Source organism: Peromyscus californicus, unplaced genomic scaffold, assembly GCF_007827085.1.
Source record: "Peromyscus californicus insignis strain IS unplaced genomic scaffold, ASM782708v3 Scaffold_9__1_contigs__length_137607984, whole genome shotgun sequence".
NCBI lineage: Eukaryota > Metazoa > Chordata > Mammalia > Rodentia > Cricetidae > Peromyscus > Peromyscus californicus.
The window spans coordinates 69,850,292-69,861,956 of NW_026294617.1; the positions used below are offsets into that span (position 1 = coordinate 69,850,292).

General features: G+C 49.2%; 1 protein-coding gene and 1 long non-coding RNA gene across 4 annotated transcripts; one reads left to right on the top strand and one right to left on the bottom strand.

Annotated features, from left to right (window-relative positions):
- The first annotated feature begins 136 nt into the window (after window positions 1–136).
- Slc39a1 (solute carrier family 39 member 1) lies at window positions 137–11,541 on the top strand. Of its 3 annotated transcripts, none has more exons than XM_052731311.1 (4): window positions 137–248; window positions 6,631–6,846; window positions 6,978–7,108; window positions 9,623–11,541. In XM_052731311.1, exons 2-4 carry the CDS (start codon window positions 6,660–6,662, stop codon window positions 10,277–10,279), a joined length of 975 nt encoding a protein of 324 aa, XP_052587271.1. In that variant the 5' UTR covers window positions 137–248; window positions 6,631–6,659; the 3' UTR covers window positions 10,280–11,541. The 3 variants fall into 3 exon arrangements, with proteins under 3 accessions (XP_052587271.1, XP_052587270.1, XP_052587272.1); XM_052731310.1 differs by lacking the exon at window positions 137–248 and adding an exon at window positions 5,876–5,939; XM_052731312.1 differs by lacking the exon at window positions 137–248 and adding an exon at window positions 6,287–6,381.
- Window positions 8,309–9,616, bottom strand: LOC128106006 (uncharacterized). The gene is made up of 2 exons (XR_008216563.1): window positions 8,614–9,616; window positions 8,309–8,574 (listed from the first exon to the last, which is right to left on the bottom strand). It is a non-coding gene; the product is annotated as an uncharacterized LOC128106006 (long non-coding RNA).
- Window positions 11,542–11,665: the final 124 nt, after the last annotated feature.

Consider the following 11,665-nt stretch of genomic DNA (forward strand, 5'->3'; position numbering starts at 1 on the left):
GATCTGGAGGCGCCCCCGCCTCGTCCGCCCCCATAGCCGCGTGGCACTTTTCCACCCATGAATCCTAATTGGACGTTTAAGACTTATGGCAGGGCTTCCAGCCAATGGCGGGCTACCTCGACGCCCACGCCCTCGCGCTTGGCAACAATAGACCCACAGAGAGGGGTCGCAGAAGTCATTTGGCAGAATCTCCGGGTTCCAGCGAGAAGCCACTGTAGGAAAGTTGAGTGAACACTTCCGGGCTGAGGGTAGGAGCTGCTGGGTTTGGGCTTGTTTATCTTGTGATTCCGAGGACCCAAGTTACTACTTAGGCAGACAGTAAATAACCTTGTAGCCTGTGGACCGGGCCTCCACCTCCGGGCAGCCAGTTGCGCAATCGCGGCTCCGTGGATCCGAGAACCACGCCACACATTGCAGCTCTGTGGGGGGCCCTGCTAACCCACGCAGGGACGCAGGGCAGGAAAACTGGCACGCACTAGCCAAACGTTTGCTTTTGGTCTGCGGTCTTATTATTTCCATATAACTCCCGGTTGTATGTTTAGATTTGCGTTTTGAAATACGAGTGAGGAAGTCACATTGCTCAATGTGGCCTCCTGATACTCTATCAGTGGAGCGTGAAAGCTGTTTCAGAGCCTGGGGGGGGGAGTTCACGCCTGTAATCTCAGCGCTCCAGAGGCTTGATGCAGGAATGTCCCTGAGGTGGAGGCCAGCCTGGGCTACATAAGATCCTGTCTCAAAAACAAAAACAGTAACAAAACGCAAGAACAGTTTATCTAGCGGTATGTCCAATAAATTCTATTTGTCTTCACATCACACTTAAAGCTGACTTCTTAGGAACAGGAACTATAAGATGGTGGAACAATATAAAAGGAAAGTTGGGATCTGATCAGGTGAGGATTTGCGCTTTAATTTAGAACTATTTGTTCCTCTAAGTTATTTAGCGGGAGCCACCAATGTGTGCACAGTTTGCTACAGAAAGTAGGTTTGGATGTGTCCCTGCCCTCCAGTCTTCAGATGGAAGGAGGTTTTGCCTCAAATTTGTTAACTTTGTTATACCTGGTTCATCTGATGACAAGCTGTGAGATCTTGTTTGTATTTTGTTTGTTTGAGAAAGGGTCTCACTGAAGTTGTGAGAGATTTATAATGTTCTTTTCCTTCCTTCTTTCTCTTCGTGTGAAGGCAGGCAATCACAGGGTTAGAGGGGAGACGGCTCATATGCCACTGCCCAGCTGTGGAGGCGGGAGGACAGCCAGAGTCAGTTCTATCTTCTGATTGTGTGGCTTCTGGGGCTGGTCAGTTTAGGTGTTCTTACCCGTTGAGCTATCCTGCCGTGTATCTCTCTTTTTCTACTTGTTAATTTTTTTTTTTTTTCCTCGAGACAGGGTTGCTCTGTGTAGCTTTGCACCTTTCCTGGAACTCACTTGGTAGTCCAGGCTGGCCTCGAACTCACAGAGATCCACCTGGCTCTGCCTCCCGAGTGCTGGGATTAAAGGCATGTGGCACCGCCTGGCTCATTTGGTTCTTTTGAGACAAGATCTTACCTGGCGGTGGTGGCGCACACCTTTAATCCCAGCACTCGGGAGGCAGAGCCAGGTGGATCTCTGTGAGTTCGGGGCCATCCTGGTCTACAGAGCAAGTTCCAGGATAGGCTCCAAAAGCTACACAGAGAAACCCTGTCTCAAAAAAAAAAGATCTTACTATATTACCAAGGGTAGCCTCACTTTGGAAATTTTTCTGCTTCAGCCTCCCAAGTGCTGGAATGTAAAGAGTGAGTCACCATACCTGTCTGAAAAAGTTGTTTTCTCTCATGTGATGTGCAACAGCTCCCAGGCTCCCAGAGCAGATAATATTTTGCCAGTTTTACTGATAAGGGGTCAGATGCTCATGGCTAAAAAAAAAAAATGGTAATTTCCAAATTTCACGGATTGTTTTCCTTGGTCCGGTGTCTGATGGTCCAGGAGTGCACTTCAAGTAAAACAGTGAAACTATGCTAACATAAGTATGAATCCCGTGTACCTTCCTCTCAGTGCGGAAAACTTTGGGAGGTACATCTAGAATTCAAACGTGTGCTAGTTTTCCTTGTGAATGTTGGACTGAGCCAGTGGTTCAGACTGACTGGAAAGGAGCTAGTATTCGTCAACAGCTAGAGCAACTATTATATAGAAGCATTTTCACGTCTCTCATACTGGTCTCATAGCAACCCAGAGAGGACACGTTAGCTTCTTTCAGATTACTCTGTACTCCAGCCTGGTGGCGCTCGCCTTTAGTCCCAGCACTCAGAAAGCAGAGGCAGATGGATCTTTGTGAGTTTCAGGCTATCCTGGTCTACAGAGTGAGTTCCAGGACAGCCAGGGCTATATAGTCCTATATTGTCTCAAGCAAATGAATGAAAGAGAGGAAGGAAGGAAGGAAGAGAGAGAGATATAAAGCAAGTTAGGAAGAACGAAGGAAGGATATATTGAAGTCTGAACCAACATTGGCATTCTTTTTTTTTTTTTTTTTTGGTCTTTTTGAGAGAGGGTTTCCCTGTGTAATAGCCTTGGATATCCTGGAATTCTAAGGCTGGCCTTGAACTCACAGAAATCTGCCTGCCTCTTCCTCCCTAATGCTGAGATTAAAGGCATGTGCCACTACTGCCAGGCCCGGCTTGGCATTCTTTACGTGGCCTTGACTAACCTGGCACTTGCTTTGTAGACTGTGGCCTTGAATGCACAGAGATCCATCTGCCTCTGAGTCTGGAATGCTGGGATTGAAGGCATGTGTCTCCATACCCGGATCCAAGATTTGTTTTTTAATTGTGTGTGTATGTAGACGTCAGATCACCTGGAGCTGGAGTTTCAAGTTGTTGTGAGCTTCCCCTCTCCCATGTGGGAAGTGAGACCTGAATTTAGGTCCTCTCTAAGAGCAGGAAGCCTTCTTATCCTCTCCAGCCCCAAACACAAACCAAACTGCCTTGCTGGGCTTTCTTGAATTTCCCCAGTCTGTCTCTCCTGTTCAGGCAGTAGCTTGATAAAAGCACATTGCCTAGGTTGATGCAGAGCTCAGAAGAAAGCAGAATTATTTTTGTTGACATCTTTGGAGACCAAGAGAGGTGGTTAAATGCACTTCAGGTGGCTTTCCCCGCAGGCTGCTGCACGCAGAGATGATGGATTAGGAGTCAGCTGCTGTCCCTGCTGGGCCTGGAAGGAACTTCTGCCTCATCTCCATTAGCTTCCCTCTTTTCCCTGATGGGTCAAGTTTTGCAAAGGAAAAAATAACTTCCTTAATCCCATGACAGATGAAGGTAAAGTTCAACAGCTCTGTTGTACGACATGGTGGCCAGAGTCAGTAATGATGGATGCATTCTGTAGTTCAAAATCACTGAGAGGGCGTGCTCTTGGAGTACCTCCCACTCTCAGGAATTCCGCCCAACGTTTCCTTAATCAATCTATGTTTGATCTACTTGAAATCAATTGCTCAAAGTGCATTGTAAGTGTTCTCATTATAAATGAATATGTAAGGTAATAGATAAGCTGGTTCCCTTGAGCTAGCCATTTTGCAATGTGTAGATATACAAACACCATATTATTTCAAAGTATCATGTTGTATACCATAAATACAATTTTTATTTAACTTTTTTGGGGGGTGGGTTCAAGACAGGGTTTCTCTCTGTAGACCTGGCTGATCTGGAATTCCCTCTGTAGACCAGGTGGCATCAAACTTACAGAGATCCACCTGCCTCTGCAGTACTGAGATTAAAGGCATGTGCCACCACTGCCTGGCACATTTAACTTTTAAAATAAAACTTGGGACTGGAGAAATGGCTCAGTGGTTAAGAGCACTGTTTGCTCTTCCAGAGGTCCCGGGTTTCATTTCTAGCACCCACAGGGCAGCAGACAACTGTCTATAAGTCCAGTCCCGGGAGATCTGATACCTTCGTCCGCACTCTGCAGGCATTGCATTTACATGCTGCACAGACATACATGCAGGCAAAACACCTATACACATAAAATATACAAACAAAAATTAATTTTAGTTATGTATAAGTCTGTCTGTCTGCATGGGGGTATGTGCACGTGAGTGCAAGTGGCTACAGAGGTCAGAGGTGTTGAATGCCCTGGAGCAGGAGTTATAGACTGATTTGGTTGCTGAGAATCAAATTTGGGTCCTCTGGAAGACAGCAAATGCTATTAAACATTGAGCTGCTATCTCTCCAGTCTCCTATTCAACTTGTTTGTTTGTTTGTTTTTCGAGACAGGGTTTCTCTGTGTAGCTTTGCGCCTTTACTGGATCTCGCTCTGTAGACCAGGCTGGCCTCGAACTCACAGAGATCCGCCTGGTTCTGCCTCCGAGTGCTGGGATTAAAGGCGTGCGCCACAACTGCCCGGCTCCTATTCAACTTTTAAACGATCTATTTTATTTTAAATTATGTGTACATGCATGTGTGGGTATGTACACAGCCAGGAGGAGGCCAGATTCCTTTGGTCCCCATAGAGCCAAAGGTACAAGCAGTTGTGATCTGCATGACATGTGTGCTGGTGCTGGGCAAAGCACTGAAAAGAGAACTACATGTTCTTAACTATTGAGCCGAAGCGGGCCTTGAACTCATAAAGATCATTCAGCAAATTTTCATTTTTTTTTAGTGTGTGTGTGTGTGTGTGTGTGTGTGTGTGTGTGTGTGTGTGTGGTGCCACTGGACAAATATGTGGAAGTCAGAGGATAACCTGTGGGAGCTGGACCTCTCCTACACCATCTTGGTTGGGAGTGGGGGAAATTCAATTAAAAAACTCAGGCTTGATGGCAAGCCCCTTTTAACAGCTGAAGCATCTCTTCATTGGCCTAGAAGGGGATTCATAGAACATTGGGTTGTGGCATCAGGAGAATCCAGGCTGAGCAAACAGTGAAGGTATGGAGAGAAAAATACATTGGTGAGCAGAGCGGGCATGGTGACACTTGAAGTGATCTCTGCACCTGGGAGGCTGAGGCATGATTGTCCTGAGTTGGAGAACAGTTTGGCTACATGATGATCTGCAGGCCCGTGTGAACTTTCAAGTGTGAGATCTAAGACAATAAATAAATAAATAGAAACAAAGAAAACACTATACATGCAAGGAACAGAAAACGGACCTATAGGTCTTGGGGTCGGGGGTGGGGGGCTGGAGATCGCAAGAAGTTGGAGACAATCTTGCCACGATGCCCAAAGGCATGATCAACAAGGAAATTGCATGCTACTTCGTGGGGTTTCAGCAACTCAACTGTATCCTACCATTTATTTCTCTATCTACTCTGAGAAGTCAGGGGGCTTCGTTTTATTTATTTATTTTAATTAATTAATTTTTAGAAAGGATCGCTTTTAAATCATACCTTTATTCTTTCCCAATTTTGCTTCATCTTTTGTGTGTGTGTGTGTGTGGGGGGGGCTGGCTAGGCAAACCAGGCTAAGAAATTTGTCCCAAAAAGGTAATGATTCCCCTCTGGCCCAGTTACGCACTAATGCAGCCTGAGATCTAAGACTCTGGGGCCAAGGCCAGACAGATAGCCTAAGAGAATTGGGGTCGAAATACTTGAGAGGAAGGATAGGGAACAGGCCTTGCTCGCAGAGTTCCTAGCTCTCACTTTTATCAAGAGTCTTTGTGACTGGCCGGCTCCAGCGGCCAGCTCCTCCGTAGATGTGCGCCAGACCCAACGCCCTCGGACCTTCCCGCTAGTCCCCTCCCGGCTTTGGCTGGGTCTCAGCTCGCCGCCTGCCCAACCTTCTCCTGCTCCCAGATTCTAATTGCTCTTAACGCACGTCACTCAAGGCTAAACTCCTCCCACCGAGTGCAGTCATTGGCAGCCCGGTGCGGGTGCGCGGAGGCGGCGGGGTGGGGTGGGGAGGGGAGAGAGGGGTGGGGAGGGGGCGGGAATTCCCGACGCGAGGCCGGAACCCAGCGTCTGCAATGGAGTGAGACCCTCGGGAGGTGAGTGCGGCCTCGTTGGGCGCCCGGTCTCAGGCAGCTTCTAAGGCCTCCCAGGCTAGGCGCTGGGCTCCCCGTTTTCACGTTTTTCATCTTCCTGCGACGCTGGCGACCTCTGACCTCGCCTCCGAGACTTCCAGACGCCGCCCTCGGTGCGGTCTTAGCCGTCCCAAGCCCCTCTCCTTTGGCTATCTGCCCTGACTACCTGTTATTTTTGTGGGGAGTGGGCAGTGAGTCATCCAGCACCCAAGTCCGCCCCGTTTCGGATCGTCCACGAAGCCTCCCCGGACTTCTGTCCACAGCTCCGACCTCTCTTGGCTACATGCACTGAGTGGATGGAGTATGTGTGTGAGAGTGGTCTCTACCTTCCTCAGGGGACCCCAGCTCCAGCTCCAGGTCTAACCTAGAGCATGTCCCTAGTTTTCTGCGGGCTCCAACGGAAAGGGTAATGATGATCTATATTGGCCTTCTCGTGCCTCAGTTTCCTCCCTGATGGCTCGCTGAACTGGGAGGGATAGATTCGAAGGAGGAAATGCAATGTTCCTGGTGTTGGAGTGGATGAGTCACCCCAGCTGGGAAAGGCCAGAAAGTGGCTGGGCTGAGGGAAGTACATTCTGCTGACCAGCCTTCCCTTTGCCTTGACCCCTTCTTTCCTGTGTGACCGTTCTCACCCATGCTAGTCTTTTCTTGACAGGTCTGAGAGTCACTGATACCACAACCACCATGGGGCCCTGGGGGGAGCCAGAGCTCCTGGTGTGGCGCCCAGAAGCAATAGCTTCAGAGCCCTCGGTACCAGTGGGCCTGGAGGTGAAGCTGGGGGCCCTGGTTCTGCTGCTGCTGCTGACACTCCTCTGCAGCCTGGTGCCTGTCTGTGTGCTTCGGAGGTCAGGCGCTGGCCATGAAGCCTCGGGTGAGTCTCTGCCGCTCTGGAGCTGGGAGGGATCACTAAGGAGGGGAGTGGCCACTGCTTCTGTAGGAGCAGTGGGACTTGGCAGGGGTTTTATTTGGTTATAACCCCTTTTGTACTTCACTCTTACTCAGCCTCGGGCCAGAAAGCCCTAAGCCTCGTAAGCTGCTTCGCAGGAGGCGTCTTTTTGGCTACTTGTCTTCTGGACTTGCTCCCCGACTACCTGGCTGCCATAGATGAGGCGTTGGCGGCCCTGCATGTGACGGTGAGCACTGACCTCAACATGTGACCCAGCGTGGAGTGTTGAAATAGCTAATAGGAAAGATGGTTATATAGATACCTTCAGGGGTCACTCCATGGCTACGGAAGACCTTAGTATGTAAGGTATGGATTTCAGCAAGGAGGCATCATTTTCTGTGCGTTCTTTCCTGGATACTGGGCATGGTGTGACCCCGCTGTACTCCCTGAGGTAATGTGAGGAACCTCATCAGGTGTGTGGACTTCTCTGGTTTGCAGTTACCAGGAAGTTAACAATGTTCTAAGAGTTGTATTTCATCCGTTACCCCTTTGTCCCTCCCTCCTTCTCTTCCTCCCTCCCTTCTCCTTTTCCCCTGTCTTTCTTTTTTGAGACAGGTTCTCACTGCCGCCCTGGCAGGCCTGGTACTTGTTATGTAGACTTGCCTCTCTCTGCCTCCTGGCTGCTGAGTTACAGGTTTGTGCCACCTCACTCAGAAGTCTCGGTCTTCCATTTATATCATATTTCACTTTTATTTATTTTTCAGGACAGATCTCTCTTGTTATGTATCCCTGGCTGTCCTGGAACTCACTTTGTAGACGAGGCTGGCCTTGAACTCAGAGTTCTGCCTGCCTCTGCCTCCCAAGTGCTGGGGTTAAAGGTGTGTGTCACCACCTCCTGGCTATATTTTATTCTTTTTTTTTTTTTTTTTTTTTTTGGTTTTTCGAGACAGGGTTTCTCTGTGTAGCTTTGCGCCTCTCCTGGAACTCACAGAGATCCGCCTGGCTCTGCCTCCCGAGTGCTGGGATTAAAGGCATGTGCCACCACCGCCCGGCTTATATTTTATTCTTATTTGCATATATTATGCATAGTAATGGGTTTTATTATTACATTTTCATACATATATGAAGGATCTTGACTATATTCATTCCCATTCTTTCTTTTTGTTTTTTTTTTTTTGAGACAGGGTTTCTCTGTGTGGCCTTGACTGTCCCGAGACTCACTCTGTAGACCAGGCTGGCCTGGAACTCACAGAGAGCCACCTGATCCCCCCTGCCTCCGCCTCCCGAGGGCTGGGATTAAAGTCGTGCGCTGCCGCCGCCGCCGCCGCCACCACCTGGCTCTTCATTCCCATTCTTGTCCCCTGACCACTGATCATCTTCCTCTTCTCAACTATCAACTAGCCCCCTCCTCTGTTTTCCTGTGTGTGTGTGTGTGTGTGTGTGTGTGTGTGTGTGTGTGTGTGTGTGTGTGTCTGAGTGTGTGACTTTGACCCCATGAGTTTAATTAGGGTTGCTTACATGAACATGAGTGAGGGCCCTTTTCTTTCTTTTGATGGGGTCTAGCTGTGTAGTCCTAACTGTTCAAGCTTTGAGTTTTCCTGTCTCAATTTCATGGATACAGGTGTGCACCAGCGTAGCTGGTTTATTGTCACTTGAAGGGCTGGAGACAGATCACTGCAGATCTGGGAGGCTAGGGAAGCAATTTCCAGGGACCTGGTGTTCTGGGAGGCTAGGGAAGCAATTTCCAGGGACCTGGTGTTCTCAGGGAAGTAGGGAGTGATTGGGTCCAAGGCATAGAAAAACTTATTATAAAGTTGGAAGTCGTGTAGTTCCAGCACATGCAAGGCTGAGGCAGGATGATCATGAAGATTTTGAGTCCAGCTTGGACTATATAGTATTTTTCAGGCCTGTCTGGGCTTCTCAGTGAGGCCTGTCTCAACCCCCTACCTGCCTCCAAAACAAAAACATCCCCCCCAAAAAAACATTATAGGAAAACCTGAGACAGTTGGGTTCAGGGAATTATCTCAAGTTCTTCTCTTTTTTCCCTGTGACTGAGGAAGTAGTAGTGGCTGCTACCTCTATGTATCTGTGACTGAATGACCTGTCTCCATATGACTGTGAATGTCCCTGTGACATATAGCTTTGTATGTGAACATTTGGGAAGATGGAACCAGAGGTGATCCTTTGTTTGTATGCCTACATGTAACACTGTGTGCATCTGCATCCGTAACCCTCAACCAGGGGAAGTTTTTGCCCCTTAGGAAACACTGACTAGGTAATGTGTGGAGACAGTCTTGGTTGTCACAGCTTAGTGGTGGCGGTGATATTGTGCTTGCTATTGACATCTGGTGGGCAGAAGTCAGAGGAGCTGCTTACTTGGTGTGTATGATAGTGATGACAGAATTATTTATCCCTGGGTTGGGGATTTAGCTCAGTGGTAGAGTGCTTGCCTAGCAAGCGCAAGGCCCTGGGTTCGGTCCTCAGCTCCAGAAGAAAAAAAAAAAAAAGAATTATTTATCCCATAATGTTATTAGTGCCAACGTTGAGACCCTTTGCATAAATGGTCTGCATTTAACATGGTGCGATACCACATCTGTTCTATTATGTGTTGTTCTGTGTCCGTGGCACCAAACAACTTCATCACTGTGTGACTAATAGGGACTCTGGGTCTGTGTATAACTGGGCCTCACCAGGCTATGCATCTGACTCCTTCCCATTCTTGTCCTGTTTCCTGAACTCCTGTTGCCACCTCTGTCCACAGCTTCAATTCCCTTTGCAAGAGTTCATCCTGGCCATGGGTTTCTTCCTGGTCTTGGTGATGGAGCAGATCACACTGGCTTACAAGGAGCAGTCCAGTCCACCACATCCGGAGGAGACGAGGGCTCTGCTGGGAACAGTGAATGGTGGGCCTCAACATTGGCATGATGGACCAGGGCTCCCCCAGGCCAGCGGAACTCCAGCAGCTCCCTCAGCCCTGCGTGCCTGTGTGCTGGTCTTCTCCCTAGCCTTGCACTCGGTGTTTGAGGGCCTGGCTGTGGGGTTGCAGAGAGACAGGGCTCGGGCAATGGAGCTGTGCCTAGCTTTGCTGCTCCACAAGGGTATCCTGGCAGTCAGCCTGTCCCTGAGGCTGCTACAGAGCCACCTACGGGTGCAGGTGGTGGCTGGCTGTGGGATCCTCTTCTCATGTATGACACCTCTGGGCATCGGGTTGGGTGCAGCGCTGTCAGAGTCAGCTGGGCCTCTTCACCAGCTGGCCCAGTCTGTGCTGGAGGGTATGGCAGCTGGTACCTTCCTCTATATCACCTTCCTGGAAATCCTACCCCAGGAGCTGGCCACTTCTGAGCAGAGGATCCTCAAGGTCATTCTGCTCCTAGCAGGCTTTGCCCTGCTCACTGGCCTGCTCTTTATCCAAATCTAAGGTGCTGAAAGAGAGAGGGCAGGGGGAGTTGACTGTCAGGTGCCCCTGTCCTCCCTGTCCTTCCCAGTCGGTGGGAAGTAGAAAGGAATGGAGAGCAGAAGTAGTGAGGACCGGAGTTCTCTGAGAGGTAGGGATGGAACATTTGGACTATGAAGAATGAGAGGGATGAGGGCAGGTAAGAGGCTAGCCGCAGGCCCAAAGAACAAGAAATAGCCAAGCTACTAGAGATATGATCAGGCGACATTAAGAATGAGGCAGACTGCTACAATCAGAGGTCAGGCACGACATCTTGAGACAAGCTGACAGAAGAACTGGAGATAGGCATCCAGCGGCTTTGGGATAAAGATGCAGAGAGGGTATAAGTCGGTCTGTATCCTGTTGGTTCTAGCCCATTTCAGCACTGCCAGTTGAAGTGGTTCCTCCTACTTTCTTGCCTCCTACTTTTCTATATCTCTCTTTTCTACCAAGGGACTAGTGCCAAATGGTCTCTTTGCCAGTTTTCATAATTTATCTGGCCTCGAGTGTCCTGCTCACTCTTTTTTGGAGACATGGCTTCTCTGTGTAACCCTGGCTGTTCTGGCACTTGCTCTGTAGACCAGGCTGGCCTCGAACTCAGAAATTTGCCTGGCTCTGCTTCCTGAGTGCTGGGATTAAAGGGGTGCTGTGCCACCATACCCAGCTCACACCTCTATTTTTAAAGTGCCAAACACCCACCTGCCCCCTCCTTTTTGAGTTTTTTCAAGACAGGGTTTCTCTGTGTAGCCCTGGTTGTCCTGGACCTAGCTCTGCAGACCAGGCAGGCCTGGAACTCACAGAGATCCACCTGCCTCTGCCTCCTGAGCACTGGGATTAAAGGTGTGTGCCACCATGCATGGCTCACCTGCTCCCTTTCTGAAAGCACAGTGGTCTGGCACTGGGCTCTGCCCAGCACCTCAGTGGAGAGACCTACTTGCTCTAAATTTGGGCCCCACAATTTGGGTGGGGCGGAAATGTTTGCTGAACTGGTGTGGAGTGAAGGGAAAGTAGGTACTACTTTTGACACCAACCACTACAGAAGGTGGACATGGTGCCCCATACCTAGATAATAAACAATGACCTGCCAAAACTTTTTATATCTGAGGAGTTGGGGGGACGGGGCAGACACCCCCCTCCAGGATTATTTTTTGGGGAGGGAGGGCTGTGCATAGATTGTACTCTGTAGAATCTATTTTACTAACTGACTTGTTTTGGGACATGTTACCCAAATAAAAGATGTTTCTATACCCCTGTACTGTATTTGATTAATTTAGGGGGTGGGGTGGGGTGGGGTGGGGGTGTGTGTGTTGTGGCCAGCCTGAGAGAACCTGAATCCCAGATGCTCATACACTTGATTTAAAAATCCTTGTT